At 37.5% G+C, this 15,938-nt stretch overlaps 1 protein-coding gene across 2 annotated transcripts in view; it reads right to left on the reverse strand.

Moving 5' to 3' along the window:
• The window catches only part of mmp17a (matrix metallopeptidase 17a), a 124,988-nt gene continuing 109,050 nt past the window's right edge, over positions 1-15,938 (reverse strand). For both annotated transcript variants that reach the window (XM_067424567.1, XM_067424568.1), the window contains exons 6-10: positions 13,013-13,115; positions 9,498-9,580; positions 7,116-7,268; positions 4,937-5,194; positions 1-636 (exon numbers count right to left, since the gene is read on the reverse strand). In XM_067424567.1, the coding sequence (XP_067280668.1) occupies positions 314-636; positions 4,937-5,194; positions 7,116-7,268; positions 9,498-9,580; positions 13,013-13,115 (920 nt within the window). In that variant the 3' untranslated portion in view covers positions 1-313. The remainder of the gene's footprint in view (positions 637-4,936; positions 5,195-7,115; positions 7,269-9,497; positions 9,581-13,012; positions 13,116-15,938) is intronic.

Genomic DNA, 15,938 nt, shown 5'->3' on the forward strand with positions numbered 1-15,938 from the left:
CTAACCCTTTAAGATAGCAACAGCAAGCATCACTAATAATAATAATAATAATAATAATAATGATAATAATAATAATAATAATAACAACAATAATAGAATTTCCAGTTTCCAGAAATAAGACAACAAAAAGCATCAACCTAAAAAAAAAAAAAGTGATCCAATCCCTCTCTTGATTGAAGTGCTGAGTCCATTTCATCAGTCCGGTGCTGGCGAAAGGCTTTTTCAGAGCCTCTCATCACTCTCTTCACCCACAGGCTGCTGTATGTTCTGCTCCTTGAGTCTTTTTGAGTACAGGCCTGTGGCTCTGCCCTTATCAGAGAGGAGCAGAGGAGAGAGCGAGTGCGAGCGTCCAGAGTGGCGCTAACACCCAGGCGGGCGAGAGGGTCAGTCGTGTCCCCAGCGGGGAGGCTGAGTCCGAAGTGCAGGAACAAACCTCGTAGCCATTTTCTGCATGGTCTGCGTGGTGTTGCCCGTGAAGCCTTGTGTTCGAGTTGTTCTGCATCTCCGGGGAGTCTGACTGCATTTCCGTGCACACCAGCCAGTCCTTGCCGATGGGACGCGGATAACCCGCTTCAACCTCCATATCGCTGCCCGCCACGCGCCAGTACTCCTTTCCCTTGAAGAAATATGACGCACCTGGGTAGAAAGAGCAGAAAATACAAGGGAATAAAATACAGGTTGATGTGCAGAATGGATTTTTTAGACCTGCTTTCATCTAGCATACAGATCATTGTGGTTTCACTTTTCCCTCTGTCAACTCTATTTCCTGTTTCGAGACCACCAGGAACGATTCTAGGATTTGAGCCTTGGGGGGGTTTGACAATAATATTGTACAATGTGTTGTGCAGGGACTTCACACTGTAGTCTCTGGACACGGGTGGTCTGTTTAAGATGATTGGCTGATAAAAAAAGAGATAATTAATATAGGAATAAAATAATTATAAATGACACACAAAAAAATGAAAATTATAAAATATAATAAATGACTGCTTAATACCTCAAAAAAGAGAAAAGAAATAACTCAGGGTTAACTGAGGGAACTGCAGTGGTTTTGAGTTGATAAAAAGTTAATAATTCATTCAAATCATAAAAATGTAAAATTTAAATATATTAATAAAAAAAAAAGGAAAACAAAAAATCTGAAACAAAAGGATGAAATATTTTATTTGTTTACCATCATGCCACCAACATCAAAAAAAAAAAAACATGAACATTCAGAATGCATTATTCGTTTATTAAAATATTTACTTAAAAATATCAGGGGATAAATATTTAAAGTAAATATCTTAGGTAAAAGGCTGACAAAAACGCTTGGAAATTACATAATTAACTGATTGTAATTTTTACAGATATACTAATACTTATTATTAATAAGTGCACAATGTTTGCAATGTCATATTTTATAGAGCTAGTTCAACAAAACAATTTACTCACTCACATGTATTTCAAAACTTGCATGAATTTCTTTTCATGAATAGAACAACTTTAGAAGAGTGCACAAATTAATAGAGATTCCTTTAATGGTGATTTTTTTTCTTTCTTTTTGGGAGCTTGACGGTGCTTGGTCACCATCCACTTTCATTATATGGAAAAGAGCAGCTCAGATATTCCGATAAATATCTCCTTTTTGCATTCCAAAGGAGAAAGTCTTATATGGGTTTGAAATTATATGAGTCAGTATATTATGAAAGAAAACTACTAATCTGACAGTAAATCATATGTCTTTTGGGGGATAGATTTGAATCACAAATGGAGATTGCCATATTTTGCCTCGTGATGAAAAGTTCTTTCTCGGGTTACGCCGAATGCTTGCATTTGTCCAATCTGAACAAGAGCTTTACTATCCCTCTCTGTCTCAGTCTGCAGTTAAATCTGGCCTTCAGTGCTGTCCATTTGAACAGGATACTGTTGCCAGCACCTCCACAGGCTTAATAGTTCCTCCCTCCCGTGGAGGCCGGGGACTGTCACTTTAGAGTGTGGCCTGCTCTCTCTTCTCGTTCAAAGCTCTTCCTGTGGGGCTAGCAAAGCCTCAGAGAACAACACCTGAGGAGACCACAATTCTGCATAAAACTGTTCAAACTGTGCTTTTAAGTGAATTAGCAATATGCAAAACTGCAAAGAGGATTTCTTAGGGGAGACAAAACAGTGCAAACAAAAATGAAATGCGCCCTAATGGCCCATAACCTGCCATTTTATACATTTGGCATGAGACGATAAGGAAATAAAACAGCGAGACATGACACAATGGCCAAAAACGGTCAGCTGCACATCTTTATAGACTAACATCATGCATAATATGCAAAATAACTGACCTTCACATTCACATTCACATTCATATAAATGAATGTCGTGGGTGACATTTAAAAAATGTTCAAACTGCTTCAATGCTAATTACAGGTTCTGGAAGTAATTACTTTGTTGGAATATCACACATAGAAAATCCAAATATAGCACTTAAATATGTATCCTGATGCATCATACTTTTCTATGTGACAGACCTAAACTCTGGGGGGGTGGCCTGCACTTCTACATGCCAAACATTTAGCATATTTTGACATTGGTATGGTCAAATTGAAATAAATGTTGAATTATTTCATGCATTAACTTCAGCCCTAGTATAAATGCGATGCAAAGAAGCGGCGTGTTTTTAAATGAAAGCGCTTAGAAAGGAGCAATTGAAAGCATTGCTTTTATTTAACAGGCTTCATGTGATCCACCACAACATTGCAATTGCCTGGTCTTCATCCTTGAGGACACCACGAGTAGCTCTCTGTGCATTAGACACAATGCCTTGCATTAGGCATGACAGAACATTATGCCCCTTTCTCCATTCTGCTCACATAGACCTAGAAACGGCTGCTATGACAACTACACAATCAAAACACCTGCACGGCTAACAGTCTCTCCACCCAAATAAGACTATTTCTTCCAAGGCGGTTCGGGGTCGTACAACTGCACACAGTGCCTTAATATGATGTATAAGGGCCCTATTTTACACCCGGCGCAATGCGGCGCCAGGCGTGACGCATGTGTTTTTTTGGCAGTTTCAGCCAGATGCGGTTATCATATTCACGTCGTACACCACATTGTTTAAATAGCAAATGCACTCGTGCCCATTTGTTCGCCCATGGAAGTGCGATTCCATCTTTCAAACTTTAGTTAGTGTGTAAGTTTAGTTAGTTAGTTAGTTAGTGTTGCTGTTAGAGCATAAATAATACCTGTAAAATTATAAAGCTCAAAGTTCAATGCCAAGCGAGATATTTTATTTAACAGAAGTTCCCTTTCAAAGCCTACAGCGAACGGCCGGTTTGGACTACAGCAGGAAGTGCAGGGATGTAATGACGTCACTAGAACCGTTTGTCGACTCTGGAAGACTTAAGCTTTTCTTTGAGAAAAGAACAAAGAACGGCACTGAAGTCATTCTTAAAAAGGGAAGATTTGTTCTGAGTTTTGCTGACCGGATACGGCGAATGTTTAATCTATCAACGAGCTCTGTTTCACCTTCGTTGCTCCGGTTGGTGGTAGCGCTATCCTATCGCGTGCAGAGGGAGTTTGAAAGACAACCGTTTATCCCGCCTCTCGGATTGAGCCCTGTCTATGGTGAGTTTCCAGACCAAACATCTTGATGTGGGTCTGGCTTGTCAGGCTAAGCACAACTGGCTTTTAAAGGGAATGGGATGAGACTCTGACTGATTTATTCTGCATGTTACGCCCAAAACACCCATGACTCATTAACGGAATTGGCACAACCCTTTTAGACCATGAGCCGGGCGCGCCAACCATTAAAACGCAAACTAGCAAAAGTGGATTCGGACCTGCTTTACACCATGCACTTTGATTGTTAAAATAGCACCCTAAAGAGTAATTGTTTGATGATTCACACATGATGGAAGATAATATTAGAATCTATTTGAATTTTAGGAGGAAAGCGGTTAATTTAATGATGTAGTGTTTATTTCAGAATGTCTATTTACACGCGCCTTGTTGGTAGAGGCTATTTACATTAAATCCACCCTCCACTGTCTGATTGAGCCAGGAAAAATGATAAAAGAAACCCATCGGATAACAGGAGCAGTGGCGTGGAGACTAAGATGTGTGGTGTTAGCTTCCGAGTTCGAAACTGCCTTTTCCCGAACACATTCTTCTCCTATTATTATTGCATATCAGCTTGGAGAAGTGTTTATTTAAAAAAAAAAAAAATCACACCAAGAACAATAACCAGAAAGTTAACTATAATAGCGTCCACACCAGTGGACGATATAGTTCTGTTTATTCCAAGCGTGTGCTTGTTTGTTGCTTTAAATGCTCGAGCTTGTTACAGCAGGATGGATTCTTATTGGCTGTCAATGTTTTTATCGTTCATCAGCTGAATAAAATCATTCTGAAAATTATTCCAGTATGGAAGTCAATGGGGACATCAACTGTTTGGCTACATACATTCTTTAAAATATTTTCTTGTCTGTTCAGTAAAAGAAATCAAAAGTTTGGAACAACTTGTGGGTGGGTAAATGACAGAATTGTTGAGTGATATCCCTTTAAATAACACTGATATGGAATTTTTATAAAAAAAAAAGTTTGTCAGCCTGGAAAAAAACATAATTTGCTACTTTCAAATGCTAATTTGAGGCATTTATAAGCAGTAATTATAATGTATGTGGAGGGGCTGTTCTAATTACATCAGATTTTATCATCATTTTATTGGACATCTGTGTGTACAAAATTAGATGCAATCAAAATATTTAAATCTACTAAAAGCTGGTTGTGTCAACTTTTAGGAGTACATTTCACATAGCTATGCTCTTCCCTACCTAGTTAAACAGCTAACCGATCTTTTCACCAGGGAAGGGAAACGATTCATTTTTTTGTGGCTCTAAAAAATAACATTCAGGAGAGCTGCTTAAAATTCCAGAGACATAATATGACTCTCAATACTTACTGTCAGACCACCGCATGGCATCATCCAGCTGAGAGGGGATCCCTTTCCACAGCGCCGTGTCTTTTGGGTAGCCGAGGTCCATGCGCTGCAGATGGTCATCGTAGCGCCAGTAACGGTTGTCTCTGAAGAAGTAGGTCTTCTCATTGTGCAGCCAAACAAATACTGCATCTACTCCTTCCGCGGGGAGCCCGAAGTCACTGACAGACCGTGGGTAGCCCTCTTCAACGTTATTGTCCTTGAACACCCAATATTTCCCTCCTAAAGAAGTGAGAACAACTTATTGTGAGGTGGGAAAGTGGTAAAGGCTTCCTGTGCCTGCAGACCAGATTAGAAAACACAGACCTGCTGTGAAATGCATTTCAATGCTTTAAATATACAACACGTTATTTTTACCTCCCTGCTTTTGAACTTAAAAACAAATTTGTGTTATATCTTTGAAGGATATTGTTCCCTTTATAGTCCATTTCTTATTAAAAATGACATTTACATTACTCGAGAGCTTCAAATTCCAATCCTTTAGAGAATTTTTGTAAGAGTGTGTGTTTATGCTCTAGGGAACATTTAGCTTAAAATGTCTGGAATTAACTACACAATCAGAGGGCCTTTTTGAATCATTTTAAAGAGCCTTTGAGAGATGTTCTTGATCTCTAACTGTGGAATTATCACAGATTACTGACTGCCAAAAGCAACTAACAGTGTAAAATTCGGTTCTGTTTTCTTGTTGCTATTTCTATCTATTCTTTAGCAAACTAGCAAAGCATTTACTAAATACAACTTATTTATTTTAATCAGATAATTTCTCATATTGTCATTGTGCTGTATACCTTCCTGTAGCCACCCACAGCCTAACCCAAAGCACTACTCTTTAGCACATTGGTAACCACAAAAACTTAACAACATAACAGAAACTTATTTGAAGGTGCAGTATGTAATATTTACAGCTAGTGATTATATTGAGTTCTGCAGTCCAAATTAAATATATTGGAGAGAGTTGTTTCCCCCACTGACTCAACGCTCATACAAGTTGCCAGATTAAAGATGAGGAGCCTCTCATAAAACCTGGAAGCGAGGTACTTTGTGAACAGTGGAAGTGAGTGACAGGGAAGAGAAGTCGTTCTATTTGTTTGTTTTTGCGCCCAAAAAATAATTCTTGTCTCTTCACGTTAAAATAGTCACATGGACTATTTTAACGATGTCGTTACTACCGGTCTTGGCCCACGAAAGTTGCAATTCTGTTGCTGTCTATGGAGGGGTCAGATTTCATGAAAAAGATCTTAATTTGTGCTCCGATTCCGAAGATGAACGAAGGTCTTACGGGTTTGGAACGACATGACGGAGAGTAATTAATGACAGAATTTTCATTTTTGGGTGAACTAACCCTTTAAGGTGCAGTGTTTGACATAATCTGTCCGCAGATATATTAGGCTGCTGTCACTTTAAGACCTAACACATGGATCCATTATTACATTGTTACACATGCATTTTCCTCTCATTTATGTTCACTTAAAACACAACAGACTGTGTTTACGTGAATCCTCGCCAAGAACGGCATTTTGTCATTACTTTGTGTGTATTTGACCGTTTAAGCACAGTATAAGCAAAGACAAGTAATTTAGTTTAGTACGGGGAGGCTTTATGTGCACAATTTGGGTGTGAGAACAAAATCCTTCGTAATTAGTAAAATGCTGTGGTATATGCGCAATCCCAAGCCGAAATTCAAGCCCTGTATCACCAACAATATTCATCTGGAGCAGATTAATCGAGTGAGGGAGGGGAGGTGGGTTTTTTTGTGCCAGCTCGCTGTTGGACAGATGAAAACTCTGCTGGTATTGTCTATCTATTCTGCAGAAAATGAGTATTGGAAGTGGTATTTCAGTACCAGTAAATTAAAAAAAAAATCTATATTTCTGACAACACTACATTGCACTTATTTCATATGCCTTTTTAACAGACTACACCTGAACAGTTTTTAGCCTTTATTATATATAAAATTCAACGTGGCCAGTAGGAGTGAATGCGTTACACGCCACTGCTGAAATCCCCCTGCATTTGGGGGGTATTAAATGTCAAGTACTGTTAAGGTGAGACAAACCAGTCGAAATGTAGTAACGATCGTGCAAAAGGTTATATGAAAGGGTTATATTAAATCATAATTTAAAAGTTGAATCCAGGCATTTACCTTTAAAGAACACTATCTTATGGTCTCCAGGTCTCTCATATACAGCATCCACACTGTCCAGGTTAGCAGGCAGACCTCTCCAGAAGCGATGGATCTGAGCTGGCCTTAACGACACCAAGTGCTTTTCACGCGTCAGACGCCAGAAATACTTCCCTGACAGAAGGTTTGACAGTAAGAATGTGTGATTATTTGTGTTTATGACAGCTTATTATTTGGATATTGCTTAGTAAAGCGAGGAATGCGTTCATACCCAGGGGCATCGAAGGGTGCCCAGCTGGCAGAACCAGCCAAACAAATACAATGCGAAAATGTTAATATATCAAAATGCAGACAGCGGTGGTGTGCAGACAGCACATTTAATGGCTGAACAGTAAAACAAAACAATTTAACAGCTGTTCAAGAAATTCAATAGTTCCCCACAAAACTGATTTGAAGTCTTTATCAATATTTCTAAAATACTTACCTTTTTTTTGTCCACAAATAAGTTTTGTGGGGAACTACTGATTTACTTTAGATTCAAATATATATTTAATATTTTATTTTATTTAATAATATATCTTGATAATATAATCTTGAATTGTTTTTTCTTCTTTCCCCACTGGCAACCTTGTTTTAATAATTTGTTTTACTAATTCAAACGAGGTAAGAAAATTAAACTCAAGTTCAAAACATAACCTTAAACTCAAGGTGTGTTGCATGACAAGTCGAAATATATTAATATCAATTTTAGTAATAATATCTTGTGCAATTTTGCACTCTATTAAATACATTTTATTTTAACAATATCAAAATATTACCAATAAAACCAGACACAAACGCAGATAAAAACTTTTTAAGAAGTGTTTTGTAGATCATACACACAAAAGGATGTAGAACCTTATACATTGGCGATTGATAATATCTAGGGCTGGGCGATATGGCCCAAAAAAAAAATCCCCGATTTTTTTCACCAAAAATTCGATTTACGATTTAAAACGATTTTTTCCCCCTCCTACTTAAAATCAGTCTGCAGATGACAAAGAAATTGTTGAAAACAAGTTTTAACTTTATTTTGTTTAGGTAAAATTAAATATTTGCAGCTTGGTAGAAGTGCCTACCTGGGGTGCAAAACTTTCAGCATGTGAATAACCCCCGACTATTCCACAGTATAAATGGGCACCATATCTTTTGCAATATACAGTATACATATCAAAGGTTTATGAATTGATATGCAGATAAAATTAACTTTTATTAACAACAGTAATGTGCAAAAGTATAGGGAAAATTTAAATGTAGCCTAATGCTCTTATTAAATATAGATTAGCATTGTTCTTCAATAGTCTCACACTGAACTGATCGACAGCTTCAGTGATTATTAAAGGAGCTCTTTACTTTACTGTAATTTAGTCACAATTTGAAGAAAAGTTTAGTTTTTCCTGAGACTGTGACTTCGTACTTTCCATACATTAGGGAGTGAAAATCGCTAATAAATCAATAAGTGCTCTTCTGCTGGTTATAGTGGTGGGCATTTCATATCTTTTTTAAAATAAAAATGCTACAAAATGGATTACACATTTAAAAAAAATAAACTAAAAAAAACATTCGACTATTTCTTTCACAAGACCCCTTTAAACTTTTAGTTTTACAAACCATCACATTAAAAATAACATTACAATCGGATATCTAGAGCTTTGAAGTGCTGGAAATAAGTGTGAAGCTCTTGAAAACCATTGGAAAGTGCTTGAATTTCAATCTTAAAAGGTTGTACGAATCCTGAGAATAATGACAACAACAACATTAAATCCATGTGGTTTTACTATAGTACAATCGTGGTAAATGTTGGTGTTTTGTGACTGAAACCCCTGACCTTCGCTCAGCTCTGTTAGAGCTGATATCTGTGGTTTATAACAGAATTGTGCGCCGACCGCTTCCACTAGATCACAGTAGCGATGGTGTGTTGATTTAAACGGTCTCTCACTGGATCACCAGCGCTGTGTATCGTGTCTGTCACGAGATTGGCCCGTGTGTGAGCTCGCGCTGCGTTCGTGTCAGCGCAGCTTTAAATGAGTATAGCGCCTACCGCGGTTCCGTTCAGACTTCAAACACACTTTGCAGCGGGGTATTGTTAATTGTTCTGTGAAAAACTGAACCAATTACGAATGACACTGTATGTTGTTAGACGCGATCCTTGTTGTTTGTGTACCTCTGTGGCAAACGCGCGCGGGGAGGGCTGAGCCATTACGGGAGCTCAGAGGGGAGCGTCGGCGGATTTGAAAGAGAAAACCGATTTTCATTCACAAAAATCGTCGTAAACTAAAAACTCGAATTAATTCATAAAATCGATTTATCGCCCAGCCCTAATAATATCTATTGATTTCATCCTGGACTTCTGCATGTTCTTACCTTTAAAAAAGAAGGCTTCTCCTCGAATCTGGGCCACAGCATCAAAGTGGCTAGTGCATCGGTCAGGGGCGTCACGGGCAGGTCTATAAGGAGTACAAAGAAAAATAAATGCATAAACTTTGCAAGGAGTGTGAAGGTAGAGCACAAGACGTTCACTAGTAGAAGCATTTGTGTGAATCATTGATTATGGAGGGAATAATTTAATTATTTAAAATGTATGCACATCCAAATGTGGTCATCCAGCTTCAGTGCAATGATGAAAAGTTTCATATATTATGTTATTTTAATAAATTAATAATGCTATTTTAATAAATATTTTGCCTATACAGTCATGGTCAGAACTATTGGCACCCTTGGTAAACATGGACGAAGAAGTCGGAAAGTAAATCTGCGTTGTTGAACTTTTATTTTAAAAAAAAATCCTCAAAAACAAACCTTTCATTGAAGTAAAACAATTGAAAATGGGAAAAACCTCATAATGAAGGTTTTCTCTAATACATATTGGCCACACAATTAATGGCAACTTTTTATTTGATACTTCTAGCAACCTCCTCTTGCCATGATAACCGCTCTGAGTCTTGATCTATAAAGCCTGATGAGTTTAGAGAACACCTTATAAAAAAAATATCAGAGACCATTCCTCCATACTAAATCTCTCCAGATCTTTTAAATTCCCAAGTCCATGTCGATATACTCTCCTCTTCAGTTTTACGGTACAGTTCAGGAAACTGGAATGAAAAAACCCAATTTTGTGTTGATTTTAATGTTTGTTTTATTGTCCTAATGGAAAATCCAACCACAGCGTATTATAACATTTCTAGCAGAGGCCGTCAGGTTTAGATTGTTTTATCTGTTGGTATTTGATAGAAACAAGATGTCCAAAAAATTTGACCCTGGACCTCAAAACCAGTCATAAGGTATATTTGTGCAATAGCCAACAATACATTGTATGGGTCAAAATGACAGATTTTTCTTTTATGCCAAAAAATCTTTAGAATATTGAATAAAGATCATGTTCCATGAAGATATTCATGTCCAGTCATAAGGGTTCATAATTATATATATATATATATATATGAACCCTTATGACTGGTTTTGTGGTCCAGGGTCACAAATAGGGCCACAACATTAAAGATCCAGCGGAATATTTAAAGGTACCGTTCTTCGCGTGTTTTCGAAGCTTTGATTATGTTTACAGTTTGCAATATAAGTGAGTGATATGAGTTCATGTTTCACGTGTAAAAAAAACTGTATTTTTCACACAATATACTTATCTGTATACCGCTGTTTTCTCTGCCCTAAAAACGGCCTGATGATTTCCTTGTTCTATGAAGTCCCTCCTTCAGAAATACGTAGCGAGTTCTGATTGGGCCAGCGCTTCCCGTGTTGTGATTGGACAGCAGCTTAGCGCACTTTGCCCGGAAAGGTCCCGCCTCTAACCATAACGGGGAGATGCAAGCGCTGAATGCGTGGTCTCGTTGCTCTCCCACGTGGCTCTCCCACTAACCCTAACAGCAACATTACACACTAACTAAAGTTTGAAAGCTGGAATCGTGAAGAATGGGACCTTTAACCATGGGCATGACGTACTTTTTATCTATGTGTACCCCAGACCATCTCGTGGGTTTGCCACCAAAAAACTATTTGTTTCTCTTCATCTGACCATAGAACCAGTTTGAAGCACCACCCGTGTCTGGCAACAGAATATGCTGAAGTTTGTTTTTGGATGACCGAGGAGTATTTTTCTCGAAAACCTCCCAAACAACTTGTGGTGATGTAGGTGCTGTTTGACTGTTACATATACAGTTATATATTTTCAGGCCAAGACTCTACTATTTTCTGCAATTCACCAGCTGTAATCCTTGTAAAGTGTTTGTACACTCCTTTGTACACAACTTTCCTCCTCGCCGTGCATTAAGACAATAGACATGCGTCCTCTTCCGTGCGGATTCGTAACATTTTCTGTTGATTGGAACTTCTTAATTATTGCCCTGATGGTGGAAATGAGAAATGTCAATGCTTCAGCTATTTTCTTACAGCCACTCTCTATTTTGTGAAGCTCAATAATCGCTGCTGCACATCAGAACTATATTGTTTGGTTTTCCTCATTGTGATGGATGATTAAGGGAATATGGACTTTGTTACCTCATATTTATACTCTTTGTGAAACAGAAAGTCATGGCAGGATAATTTCATGTTCCTAGTCACCCTGGTGTGCTAAAAACTGTAAATATGAAGGGGAATATACTTCAGAGATATTTTACTCATAAGAATTTTAAGTGGTACCAATAATTGTGGCCAAAGTGTATTAGACAAAAACATTTATTTCATAATGTGATCCCCCACCCAGAGGACAGACAACAGAAATGAGCGTAATTGAGAATGGGAAGCGACGACCCTTACAGTATAAGTTGATCAGCTAATGTATAGGTTTAAAACGTTTTTATTGCTAATGCTTTTTAGGTCGGTTAGAATTTGCGGCCTCTGTCCCATTTCGTTTGCTGGCTTCCATCTCTGTTTTTTCCGCCAACTGGCAACCTAGGGTGTCGAAATACTATTGGGTAAACTGCCAATGGCTGGGATCACACAGACCAAAACATAAACGGACATTCCGACATGAAATGCACATTTCAAATGATAATAACTGGTTGTAGCATAGTTTTTCAGAGTAACAAGTATTTGAACTTCCTACATCTCTGCAGACTTATGGTATTTTTATGTTGTAGTGCAGTCAAAACAATTTAGATAGAGCACCTTTAAATATCCAGAAGATAAGACCATTTGAGTACATGGATATACTGTAAATGATGCAGCCGGTGTTCATTTTTATACAGTTTTCTGCTTTAGTCCTAATTTAATAATGTCGTCAATATCTGCTTTTCCCCCAAAGCGGTAGCCCTTATTTATTGTAAGTCTGTATATGAATATGTTTGGCTAGCTATGGCTATGTGCAACCAGTCCCAAATGTCCTTATTATGTGGTCTAAGACTGGGCAAATCAAAGAAGATGTTATTACCAGCTTGCAACAGAATCTCTGATTGCGTTATCCCCTTGGCTAATGACTGACTTAGCGCTTTGACGTGGCTGGGATGCTAATGATGGAGCAATTACGGTGACAGAGTTGCTTTTGTGAGCGGGAACTCGCCTGACACTTTATTAACAAAGATCTTCATTCACAGCTTATTAGCTGAGCTCTCTGAGAGAGGAATATATTACTGACCTTTGTCAAACTAAATCTACCTGTCTCGCGCATCGGCCGTGAAGCTAGAGAGAGAGGAATATAGAGAGTTGCGGGCTTCTCTCGGAGAGGCTAAATGCTTGCTTACTAGGAGTCAGGAGTCTATAATTTGTGTCATTTTGGCATTTGCTTCAGGAGGGTTGAGTGCAGTTGTGGGTACATTATGAATTCCATACTCTTCTCCTAAATGATGGATCACTACCTCTAGAATTCAAAACGCTAAAGACACACTGACCAGAGGAATGCGGGTTTTGTGGATGTGTGCTTGTTGACTCACGGTATTGTGGATCTGTTTGCGGGGAGGTCAAGGAGGACAGGAGGTTCGGCTGTTTGAGAGGAGTCATCTGTCTGCGGCGTGTGCGATACGGAGTCACGAACACCTGACAAAACACGAGACGAGTTCAACCTGCGCAAAAGCATGAAAATGCCACACATCTGAGAGGAACACACTTTAAGTGTATTCTTGACTTTTCTCAGAAAAGGAGATTTGTAAAACAACTGCAGTACAACATTTGCGCAAGTAAACATTAAACAAATCTAATGAGCAAAAAGTTTAACAACCAACAAAATGCAGAAATTCAATCCAACTTGCTCTAAATCAAATAGTATTTATTTCCAAAGTACGCTATCTCTTTAACTTTTAACCCTCATGTGCTGCTTGGGGATCCCAAGGCCCGTTTAATAGCTCAAAAAACATATGCAATATACATACTTTGTGTCTGGTTGATGCTTAATGGGTTTTATAATCACATAAAAACTTATTATAAATGAGATGTTGTCTTAAAAATGCACATGCAATGTCTTCCATCAAAAATGTACAGTAAAAAAAGTTACAGTACAATGGAGGGCCAAAACATGAATAAATGCAATTAGTTTTCATTCTGAAAAGGTTAGTCAGTTTCTGGTGTACACAGAACAACACAACTGCCAATTGTCTATTTGGATTTGTTCACATTGTACAATGTTTTTTGTTAGTTTTTTTGACCTCACAAACAAGCAATAAACTTACTTACACAACTGGGTTAAAGCTTCAATAATTTCAAGTTTTTACTTAATTAGAGAAACATACCTTAAAGGTGCTGATCATATAATTATATCATCAAAAGTTGATTTATTTCACTAATTCCATTCAAAAAGTGAAACTTGTATATTTTATTCATTCATTACACACAGACTGATATATTGCAAATGTTTATTTTTATTTTTTCATTTTGATGATTATAACTGACAACTAAGGAAAATCCCAAAGACCAATACAAAGAAAAGATTTTTTAGAACTGAGAAGTATAACAAGAAAAGTATGAGCATGTACAGCACCCAATACTTAGTTGGGACTCCTTATGCCTGAATTACTGCAGTAATGCGGTGTGGCATGGAGTCGATCAGTCTGTGGCACTGCTCAGGTGTTATGAGAGCACAGGTTTCTCTGATAGTGGCCTTCAGCTCTTGGGTCTAGCATATCTCATCTTCCTCTTCTCAATACCCCATATATTTTCTATGCGGTTAAGGTCAGGGAAGTTTGCTGGCCAATTAAGTGGCAATAGCTAACAATACATTGTATGGATCTAAATTATAAATTTTTCTTTTATACCAAAAATCAATAGGATAAAGATAATAGTTAAAGATAAAAAGGTAAAGTTCCTGAAGATATTTTGTACATTTCCTACTGTAAATATATATAAAAAGGATTATTAATTAGTAATATGCATAGCTAAGTACTTCATTTGGTCAACTTTAAAGGGGATTTTCTCAATATTTTAATTTTTTTGCACCCTCAGATTCCAGATTTTTTAAATACTGTCCTAACAAACCATTACATCAATGGAAAGCTTATTGAACCTTATGACTGGTTTTGTGGTCTAGGGTCACATATATTAAAAATATATGTTCTATAATATATGTAAAATATATGAATCCATTAATAATATAAATTAGGACTTTTTTCTTAGTTATCACTTATGTCTCTTTTACTAACTTTGTATCAGATACTTATCTTAAAAAGAAAACATATCTGAGACTTTTTGTGAATCAATTGTTATTATACAATAAAAGTATTGAGCTATAATATCGACGTGGATAGCATAGCTCAGATAATTTGGTCTTTGGAGAATGCTTAGGTCAGTTCATTTTGAAATGTCTGAGCACAGCTCGAGGCATTATTGAGATCTTTTCTGAAACACACAAGGAGACAAGGAGATTACTGGGTTATTTTCTCAAGAGAAAAGAATTTGAACCCTAAATAAATAATTACAAAATAATATTATTATTATATGAGTAGCCTACATCATAGTGGTCTCTGGACCTAAAGAGACAGAACATGAAAGAAAATGTATTGGTATTTAACTCGGGGTGTGTGTGTGTGCTCTCATTATATTGCAGAATTGCATTTATAAAATGCTTGGCCTGTCTTCATCTACTCGAGTTGCAAAACTCCTTGTATTAGTTGCTTGAGCCAATCTCAATGTTTCCATCTCCATCCCTAAATGTTTCTCTTTCTCTTTGCTTCCCACCTTGCTTGTTTGCAGCGCCGTACAGCATTCTACCTGTTGATTAGCATGGTCCAATACATGGTGACGACCAATTAATCCCTGTGCTCCAAGTCTGACTCAGCACAACCATGTAATTACATCAATAGTGCCCCTTTACAAACCAAATCACTTCTGCTCTCTGTGCCACTCGTTTAGGGCCTGTTATTTGCTTGGTGGGATCACACAAAAGGGCAGCCTGCTGAGGGGGCATGCCGTGCCAATCACTTTGTTTTTACAATTACAATGGGCACTTCATCTAAAAACAAGATAATGTGAGTGGGGAGGAATGGAGGAAAACCAGAGAACTGTAGAGCCACTTTTATGTCTAAATGTGTAAGTCACGTTGTGAATGCACTCCTAAAATTACTCAATAAACACAGACAATAAATAACTGAAGTATAAATAATAAAAAACATGAATACACTAATGTTTTCTTCAGGAAAACAGATTTTCAAACATGTATAAGGGCAATGTTTGAATACAATGAAAATAGATATATAATATATTCATATTATTCTAATAAGAATGCATTATAATAAAATCATTGTCGATTTTATGTTTATGAAAACGACCTGTTCAATCTTCACATCATTGTGTCACTTGTGCACATCAAAAAAGCACTTTCTCATTTCTTTGAACAAGTTGCAAATGCATCGGTACATCCCTGCATGATTG

Source organism: Pseudorasbora parva, chromosome 18 (genome assembly GCF_024679245.1).
Source record: "Pseudorasbora parva isolate DD20220531a chromosome 18, ASM2467924v1, whole genome shotgun sequence".
NCBI lineage: Eukaryota > Metazoa > Chordata > Actinopteri > Cypriniformes > Gobionidae > Pseudorasbora > Pseudorasbora parva.